Source organism: Frieseomelitta varia, unplaced genomic scaffold (genome assembly GCF_011392965.1).
Source record: "Frieseomelitta varia isolate USP_RPSP 00005682 unplaced genomic scaffold, Fvar_1.2 scaffold_468, whole genome shotgun sequence".
In the NCBI taxonomy this organism is placed as follows: Eukaryota; Metazoa; Arthropoda; class Insecta; order Hymenoptera; family Apidae; genus Frieseomelitta; species Frieseomelitta varia.
Genome location: NW_025110221.1, coordinates 106,638 through 116,713, shown reverse-complemented (window position 1 = coordinate 116,713; position 10,076 = coordinate 106,638). Strand labels below are relative to the sequence as shown.

At 33.0% G+C, this 10,076-nt stretch overlaps 1 protein-coding gene across 3 annotated transcripts in view; it reads right to left on the bottom strand.

Moving 5' to 3' along the window:
* Nucleotides 1–367: 367 nt before the first annotated feature.
* The window catches only part of LOC122532736 (solute carrier organic anion transporter family member 5A1), a 70,998-nt gene continuing 61,289 nt past the window's right edge, over nucleotides 368–10,076 (bottom strand). For all 3 annotated transcript variants that reach the window (XM_043661773.1, XM_043661775.1, XM_043661774.1), the window contains exons 4-15: nucleotides 8,457–8,510; nucleotides 7,580–7,685; nucleotides 5,575–5,791; nucleotides 5,070–5,213; nucleotides 4,590–4,805; nucleotides 4,411–4,518; nucleotides 4,089–4,322; nucleotides 3,274–3,816; nucleotides 2,974–3,163; nucleotides 2,705–2,893; nucleotides 2,460–2,611; nucleotides 368–2,318 (exon numbers count right to left, since the gene is read on the bottom strand). In XM_043661773.1, the coding sequence (XP_043517708.1) occupies nucleotides 2,017–2,318; nucleotides 2,460–2,611; nucleotides 2,705–2,893; nucleotides 2,974–3,163; nucleotides 3,274–3,816; nucleotides 4,089–4,322; nucleotides 4,411–4,518; nucleotides 4,590–4,805; nucleotides 5,070–5,213; nucleotides 5,575–5,791; nucleotides 7,580–7,685; nucleotides 8,457–8,510 (2,455 nt within the window). In that variant the 3' untranslated portion in view covers nucleotides 368–2,016. The remainder of the gene's footprint in view (nucleotides 2,319–2,459; nucleotides 2,612–2,704; nucleotides 2,894–2,973; nucleotides 3,164–3,273; nucleotides 3,817–4,088; nucleotides 4,323–4,410; nucleotides 4,519–4,589; nucleotides 4,806–5,069; nucleotides 5,214–5,574; nucleotides 5,792–7,579; nucleotides 7,686–8,456; nucleotides 8,511–10,076) is intronic.

Sequence of the window (10,076 nt, the reverse complement as noted above, 5' to 3'; positions counted from 1 at the left end):
TTTTTTTTAAATTGAATTAGATAGAAGCATTTGTAGAGCGGTTTCGTACCCGAAGCAATGGGGGAGAAAAGAAAAGAAAAACAGTTTTAAATGATAGTACTAATAATGGCGTTGTTGTTTCTATATAACATCGTTATTGATTAAAACATTGCCTTCGTGTAAGATTTCTTTTTAATTATCTTGCTTTTCAAAAGAAACAAAGCTGAAACGAGTTCATTCTCATTTTTATGTTCGTTTCTTAAGCTAAGATTTCGTTTATTTTCCATTGATAGATACTTGTATTGTTACTTTATATTTTTCCTTCGATTGAATTAAAGGTGCTCTTAACGGCCTATAAAATTTCTTCCTGAGTGATTTCTTTTATATACTCCTTTCTTTCTTTTTTCTTCATTTTTCTTCTTTTTTTTTTTTTTGTATTCCTTCACTTATTTCTGCTTTCAGGTACAAAACAACAAGTAGATTTCTCCCTAACAATAAGTGAGCTAAAAGGTGTATGATAAGCCAGAAACTTGTCCAAAACATGTTCTCAACGTTTCGAATCCCAGTTGACCAACTATTTTTAGTATTCTTTAACAGAAAGTCTATAGCTGTTTCCTTTTCGTTGCTTGGAAGCATAATTCATTCCGCACAATAGCATAAGAAGTAACGCGACGAAAGAGCCCATATAAACACGCATTCGCTTTTCTTTTTTCTTTGTCTTTCTCTCTCTTTTTGTTTAATTAACGTTTCTTCTGAAAGCTCTTAAGATAGTGTCACTGATATAATAGCATTTAGAAGAAGATACATCAAAGATCAAGGTGCCGCTTTGTTAAAAGCATAATTCTTTCATTGATGATACAATTGCTTTTGCAAGAACAGAAAAAAAAAGAAAGGAATAAAACGGACGCTACTGCAAAGTGTTCAAGTAATTTTACAAACGAGTGAACGCTATTAAATCTTCATTTAGTTTGTTTTTTTTTCTTTCTTTATATTACTATGTTAAATTGACTACTATTTTTTTTTTCTTTTTATTTCTGAGAAAGCCTAACCACTAGTTATAAAATAAATCGCAGCTCTCAATCTGCCGTTATAATGATATTATTTATCATAGATTGTTAACTCTATCACTTAATCAGTTATCTTTAAATATACGTTTGTCTAGTCTTGTATTTCTTAAGGCAGGAATTTTTATATTTACAGTTTTGTCCATGTTGGCCTTTCTTGCTTTTTTTTATTTTTTTTTCTTTTTCTTTTCTTTTCTTTCTTTTTTCTTTTTTTGCTCTTCGAAACTGCATGAAGTTCGCTTCCCATCGGCAAAAAGGAACTCGTTCCAGACAAAGAAAATCTTTTCTCAGATCAAGTTGCAAGATGTCTGTCTGAAACGAGCCTAAATATTTTTTTTTTTCTTTTTCGCCTATTACGTTCCTATTTATTGACATATATATCGCATCACCATAAAAATGTACGTTCTAGTGATATTAGTTCCTAAAAATAGCCAAACTATCAAGACAAACCTGTGGCAAATCATTTCGCACGATAAAACGATATCCTTCACGCAAATGTAACCATTGTAAAAATATTCTCGACTTGCTTGTATGCAAGAATATATAATGTGTGTATGTGTGTGTGCGTGTGTGTGAATGTGTGTGTATGCATGTGTAAAATTTACTTACGTCTTCAACACAATTTAAATTTGTATTTGACGATATACAGAACGATATAAGGTAATTCTTTGTCTTTCGATCTCCTTAAAAAAGTATATTAGTACTATATATGTATGTATAATACAGACCCTTCTTTCTTTCTTTTTCATTTAAAGTCATCCGTAACACTTCCCCCTTTCCCGCCCCCCCCTTTTTAGGATTGTTTCTCTTCTTTTAGGATTGCACAAATCAATAATGCACACGTGTTGTACATATTATTCCACTCTATATTACGCTAGCTTACCTGCGACTCCAAAACAATTTGCCACAGACTCACGTTATCACGTTTTTTGATATAATTCAATTGCATAATATCTCTAACACGAGTTAAACATTAAACGTTCCGTGCATGCTTGTCAACGGATTTACCAGTCAACGGTTTCACTTCCGCATCCAGTTCTTCCATAGCAAGAGGCGCTTGCCTCGTGTCGGGGACATCGACGTCCATCGAGTTCTTCGAACGGTTTCCCGTTTCCGTTGAATCCTGAGTTTGATTTGACGAGCCAGTGTCCTCCAAGTTCGTCGATTTTGTAGGCTCTGTAGGCGACGAAATTGACGATGGAGTGGGTAGTTCAGAGTTCGGGCAAGTGCCGTCTCCATCGCCGGCGTTGTGATGATGCGGTTTCTCCTCGAACACTGAAAGATAAAACGTACTTTGATGTCGATACAACAGTTCAACATGGGAAAAAAAACATCTAAAGCACATTGTTTCTCTATCTTCTAAATTCTTAATATCGGTTTGATGTTTTTATAATTTCAGGTTGAGTGTGTACTTACATTTGTCAAGACTGATAATTGATCCTACGAATTCGTTGACAGTGAAAGACGGCGCTTGATCTTCCATTTGCCTTCTCCTTCTGACTAACCACCAGTCAACGAGGAACAACGCCAAAGCTAGAATCTTGATGCCAGCGCAAAGTCCAACGTATCTGAAATAAAAGTATTTGGAATAAAAATTCTACTGTCGCGTTTCCAAAACCAGCATTTTTAAATCGTACAACGATACGTTGAATTGTGAATACCTGTATCTGAATTGCTCAATGTCGTAAAGTAAACATCTTCCACCTTTTTCTCCACAAGTACTTTTCCAAAGTAAACATGTGGAGTCAATCAAGTTACCGAATAAAATGGGGGCAGGTATGTAACCGAACAATCTAAAGATTACAAATTGCATGCCTAAAGCAAACGATCGTTCCTCCTCTGAGACTGATCTACATCGAGAACAAAAATATAAATGTACTTTATAACGTGAGCAATTTGAACGTAAGAACAAGATGAAAGCGAAACTTACCGTAACACTATCATTAATAGAGGCATCTGAGTGATAGCAACGATGAACGTCATAAAAAAAAGCAAAATTAAAAACGGAAATATAGTCCTACATGGCGAAGTGCACGGGCCAGCAGTGGCTACTGGCACTACTGTTACTTCCGCAAATTCTGGAGCTGCCGGTGGCAACATTGTTAAGTTTCCGTGTATACCTAGAACATAAATGCGCAAATATAATAAGATGTTTGTTGGGAGAATGTATATTTATTACTAATGCTTAAACTTTTGATTTACTTCAGCTTTTATTGCATATTATACTTACATGCACAGTTGGTGAAATTCGATTTGGAACTGAAGGCAGTGCAGCCTGCATGACAAGGGCTAAAATACGTGAGACCGTTGTTTCCACAGACTGGCTCGACGTCAGTCATTCGGCATTCGCAACCGAAGTTGCACGCGGCAGTGAGATTTACTTGAAAGGGTTCTGGGCCTTTTGTGCTGCTGTTAAAGTACGGTATAGTGGTCCCAGCCATTTTCACGTTGTCGCAACCAAGGAAAAAGAGGAGGCCATAGCACACCAGGCATATAACGTTTGAAACGAGAACAAATTGAACTGCACCCTTTGGTCTTAATTCTAAACGTTTGAGCAAACATCCACCAAAGAAGATTCCAATGCAGGCACCTGGTATCGCTATAGAGCCGGTGAACACACTGGCTTGACTTTTTCCAAGACTGAATTGTGTCTCCAGATACTTTGGCAGGAAAACCACGAAACCAGAGACAATTACTAATTCCATGCAAGCGCCTAAACACGTTACAACGTACACTGGATTACACACCAGCCTCCACATACTTCTGGGAATATCTAAAAAGAGAAATTTTTAGATTTTCCATAAATGTATAAACATAATATTCTGTACAATATATTTGTACAAATAAAATAGCACGTATAACATAATATTTATTAATAGACATTACAATCTCAATTGTGAAAACACTTTTAATAGAAAATGAGGAAAGAAAGAAAATTAGAAATTAAAAGAAATTTTTACAACTTTATTGAAAGTATTTATTCAGATAATTAAGGTTGAATTACTGTGAATAAATAAATTTCTTATTACGGAATTTAATGCTTACCTTTTACATCCTTGCCGTAACCACTATCGTCAAGTTTCTCCTTTTTTGGTTCTTTGCATTGCTCTTTCTCTTTCTGCGATGACGATTTATTTTTTTCGATAATTCGTATCTTTTCTTTCTCCCGTTGCAGGATTTTTGGGAAACTGAAGAATGGTATTGCCACTAGAACTAGGAGTAAACCACAGAGTAGAAATCCACCCCACCACATGCCTACCCATCTGTGATCGCCTGGATCTATAGACAAAAAATTACGTTTTATTACAGTACAATGTGGACGTTGTATCAAAGACTGTAATTCATTTATTAGAATCAATTTAATCACCTATACTGATGATTGTTGCAGAGAACGAATCCATGTGAAACGATAATAAATAAGCTCCAAGAAGAAAACCTAAAACTGGTCCAAAAGCTGCCATACTATACATACAACCTACAAAGAAATGAACATTTGAGTAATAAATTAATTTTTAACGTATATTTTGTGACAGTATATTTTCCTACCGATATACAAAGAAGCACTTTCTGGTCGTACATGATCATCTATGTAAGTAGTACCGAGGGTAAATAAAGGAGAACCACCGCAGCCTAATAATAACTGAGCAAGTACAAATAACATAACAGGACCAGCGGTAGAAGGAGATCCTTGAATGCAGTTATCACCTCTTAAATTGTTGTGTGGTGCTAATGGCGGAGACGATAATCCAGACGACAGACGACCTATGCGTGCAGAGAAAACATTTTTATCATCTTTGCCAAAGTACTTTTAAACCATTAATTGAATAAAAATATGGATTTCGCTCAAATTTGGAAATTCCTTTCTTTATTAAAATTAAAATTTATACTTTTTCTGAATCATTAGAGAATAGTCAATAAAAACTTGACATTAAAACATTACTATTACAACAATATGAATCATAATTCTACATCCAATTATCAGCAAGAAAACCTGTATTTTCTACGTGTAAATTACTGCTCATTTACCCAATCCCATATCTTGCTCGCGTAATGAAACACCACGGCAAATGTTGTCTGAGCTAGAATTGTTTGCAGCCGTCATTAAATTGGGTTCGGCTGTGAAATGTGGTACCATAAAGATCATCGATCCCAGTCCCATTATGACAGCGCCTGAAATGAATAATAATAACAACGATTAAACAGAAAAGAAGTAAGAACAGTCACTGTTACTAAAATCTTTCACTGTATTATATTATATAAATATAAATACAAACTATAAATATAAATATAAATATAAATGTAAATATAAATATAAATATAAATATAAATATTATATTATATCAAATTTCTTGATATTTTTTATATATAAGTAGTATCATAAGTAATTTCATAATTTTTAAACAAGTATTATAACTGTAATATAACTCTAATATAATGTAAGTATTAAGCAAATAATATAACTACAATACAAAAATAATAAACAAGCGTTTGAACAAGATTTAATAGCACGTATATGTTCTTAAGTACTTGCCAATAGCTATCCAAACAGGTATGTGTCTTCGGCTACCAAGATAGCTGACAAAGATGACAGTGATGACATTTCCAATTTCATAAGAGCTAGCAATGACGCCTGAAAGGCTGGACGGGATTTCGAACCTCTTCTCTATGGTTGTGATCACAGAATTTATGTAACCTGAACTAAGTGCTTGCTGCAGCGTGACGAGAAACGACAGGAGGAATACAAACACCTGGAAAAATCACAAAAAAAAATGATGCATGTTAATTGATTAAACCTTGAGTCTCTGACGACGACTGTGCAAGTGCAAATATATATATATACGACGTTCGAGCAAGTAACTTTTCCAGTAAAACCATAATTAAACGATAATGCACAAACTTGTGCCATATTTCAGTCACACGTGTGGATCAGAAACACTGAAAATTTTTTAAACGCCTGTGGTGTCTGTCAAATGTTTGATTTTATGGAAGTTTTTGTAGCATCAGGTGTTGGATAAGATTACACCAAATGCTAAAATAACAAGGGGAACTCATTTTTTTTAGAAAACGAGGCACTTTATCAGAAACCGTAGTTTTCTTTCTCTTCGAGATATGAGATGAAACAAAAAGGACGGTTTGTCACATAAAATTGAGAGACACATGCTGCTGATAACATCGATCCTTTCGTGCATCTCCTTCCTGTTGAATCCAACGATGAAACTTGATTAGATAAGCAGAAGTTTCATCGATTTCCCCGTTATATACCCTTTGAGTGCATTTTAACTAACGAAGGCAAAATGCTGTATTAACGGTGATAGGAATTGGATAAAACGTTCTGCTGATAATCCATCATGCTATGTTTAATGAATCAAAGCTGAAACGTGCTCGGTCAGGGGCATGTGTATAAAATTAAGAGTATATCTTTATGTAAATATACTATATAGAATATATAGAATAGTACTATATAGAATAGTATATTTATATAAAGTTATTAATTCTATTAATAGTATATCTATACTATATAAACTATATATCTATATGTAGAATTAATAGTATATATATATATATATATATATATATATATATATATATATATATATATTAATAATATTATTAATATATAGTATTAATAATATAATAGTACATAGTATATTAATAGCATTAATAGTATAATGGTACATAGTATATTATATTAGTACAGTATAGTACATTATAATAGTATATTACTAGTATTATAGTATAATAGTATATAGAATGAGTAGTATATCTACATAGAATTAAAAGGTGAAATCCTTTAATAAACTTTTAATGCAAACTGATGTCAAATTATAATCATAAAACTGTTAGCTCTAAGAATTCCCAAAGCTTTTCCATGACCACGATTATTTAGACAATTAATTAGACATAAATCAATCAGTTTTTATACAGCAGACTTTTTGTCAAACTTTTCAACTGAAGCTGTTCTCGCCAGAGTTATTAATAAAAAAAGAAAAAATAAATCTGACAACATTTGACGTTACAGCGAAAGCACGTTAAACGATGGTGTCACCTTGTATTCTGTTCCTTGCGACGATTAAAAGCCTTTCAGCTGCTGTTTCAATGTCGTATCCTTTCGAAATAGTGACTCACATCGTTTGATACTTACATCCGTGTACCATTACCGGTGTGTTGGCAATAAGTATAAATTGATCGCCGACGTCAAACCGCCCTCGAAACAACAGCTTCCACCAGTCGTTTGTGCGACAGTGAAATATTTGTTAAAGCAAAAGCATAGCTATAGTTTGTAACAAATAAAATGTAAAGCAATGAAAAAGAAAAGGGGGAAAGGAAGAAAAACACTGTTCTGACATTTCATCGAGATAGAACGTAAGAGCACGGTATAAAAAGAGGACAATGAAAGTTAAAAAAGAAAAAGGAAGACGCTAGAAGTTAAGAGAAGAAGAGGTTGACTTATGTCATGTTCCCTGCCACGTGTGTGCCGATCTTACGTCAGAGTGTCGGAGATAGAATCGCTCGGGGATGAAGCAACGTTTACGAACCTTTATTCCAGCGAATCTTTGTATAAAGGCCGGCCTGCAACTCAGGATCCCGCAGTCCTTCGAGTCCGGATTAAACGGTGGAGTTTGCGCTCTCTCCTTCTCGGTCCTGCGTCGCCAACAACAGAGAAACCATGTTAAGAATTATGTTATAGGAAGGATAGGAGTAACGAAGCTACTCGATTAATCCTTCAACTGTTAGCAGAGACAGTGGAACTAATTAGGGCTCTTTATAACGCGAGATATACAGCTAAATAAATAGTCTTTTCCTCTGTCTTATTAAACAGTCTTATTAACAGTCAACTTATTAAGTATTAAGAAGGAACATTCTTCCATATAATTAAAGGTTTCGAGCACGAGAGATGATAGACAGACGTTCAAGATAAATAAGTGTCCGAGCTTGTCGGCAGTTTGAACAATTTCAGTACAAGTAATTCGACAATTATTAGTTATATTTTTGGATCTTAAAGAGGCGTTCGTCGGATTTCACAGGCTGCCAACGCCTCGAGAGCTTACAGCCTACTTGGCGCCACTTCAATTCCTTATTCAAAATAAATTCTTCGTTCGGCGCGTCGTCGTTCTTAAAAGGAAATCCCCCGGCTCTCCCTGGCTCTCCCTGGCTCTCCCCGGCTCGTCGTCTCTTTCTAGCTCTCTCACAGTTTTAATCTCGTGTGTAATTACTTGCAAAATCGAAGCGTAGGAAATGGCGCCAGAGTTTCCTCGAAGGTAATTTTAGTCCAACAGCGATACAGTTTCAAGGATTAAAGGAGACGAACGATTCGATTCGGAGATACAGACAACTTTGTAGATTTTGCGTTAATTTTAATTGTTTTTTTTTTTTTATTATTAATCGTACAAATAGTAATCGTGTCAGGTTTACCTGTCCACCATGGAAGCACTGGGATTCCTGCTGTGACATTTGATGATAAAATCTCTGAAAAAGTGTAAGAACAAGAAACAGGAGGCATGAATATATTGTGCCATGAATGGGAGTAAAGATCAAAATTAAAATCTTTCACTTGGAACTGTACATTGAAAGAGAAGTGAAATATTTTAACTTTAATAAATTCAGTCAAGCAAAATGAAAATTATTACAAAATTGTGCAAGTAGAATATTTTTGGTTCTGCATGTACAAGTTCATTTGAAAGTTAATAAAAATTGCTCAAGAAGTTAAACTTTTGTATAAAATATACTTGAACATTTGGTAACAAAGGTAACTACAGTCACAATTTTTAAAATATTTTTTAATACTTTGGATACATAAACAGCTTAATTAAAGAAGTATAGTTGGCTCAGGATTGCCTAGGCAATCACTTACTAACAAACCAATATGATTGTCAATTCGTAACAGTGAAACGGTAAAAGGAAAATTTTTAAGTTATCAGCTACGTCAAATAATTGAAGACTCATTGTTAGTTTAAATATTTAGGCTCAGTTTAATTTGACTCATCGTCAGTTTATTGCACATACAGAAGAACCGACAAATATTACTCTTACAATTTCACTTTCTTTTTCTTTTGCTCTGCCTACAATCTCAGACTACATGTCAGACTGTTAAGTTAATTCTTTTCCTGTAAGTTTAATAATTTAAACTGCAAGTTAAGTTAATTCTTTTCCTGTAAGTTTAATAATTTTTTCTTTCCAATTTTAAAGTTAAGTTAATTCTTTTTCTGTAAGTTTAATAATTTAAACTGCAAGTTAAGTTAATTCTTTCCCTGTAAGTTTAATAATTTAAACTGCAAGTTAAGTTAATTCTTTTCCTGCAAGTTTAATAATTTTTTCTTTCCAATTTTAAAGTTAAGTTAATTCTTTTCCTGTAAGTTTAATAATTTAAACTGCAAGTTAAGTTAATTCTTTTCCTGTAAGTTTAATAATTTTTTCTTTCCAATTTTAAAATTAAGTTAATTCTTTTTCTGTAAGTTTAATAATTTAAACTGCAAGTTAAGTTAATTCTTTTCCTGTAAGTTTAATAATTTAAACTGCAAGTTAAGTTAATTCTTTTCCTGTAAGTTTAATAATTTTTTCTTTCCAATTTTAAAATTAAGTTAATTCTTTTTCTGTAAGTTTAATAATTTAAACTGCAAGTTAAGTTAATTCTTTTCCTGTAAGTTTAATAATTTAAACTGCAAGTTAAGTTAATTCTTTTCCTGTAAGTTTAATAATTTTTTCTTTCCAATTTTAAAATTAAGTTAATTCTTTTCCTGCAAGTTTAATAATTTTTTCTTTCCAATTTTAAAGTTAAGTTAATTCTTTTCCTGCAAGTTTAATAATTTTTTCTTTCCAATTTTAAAGTTAAGTTAATTCTTTTCCTGTAAGTTTAATAATTTAAACTGCAAGTTAAGTTAATTCTTTCCCTGTAAGTTTAATAATTTTTTCTTTCCAATTTTAAAGTTAAGTTAATTCTTTTCCTGTAAGTTTAATAATTTAAACTGCAAGTTAAGTTAATTCTTTTCCTGTAAGTTTAATAATTTTTTCTTTCCAATTTTAAATTAATCTTTC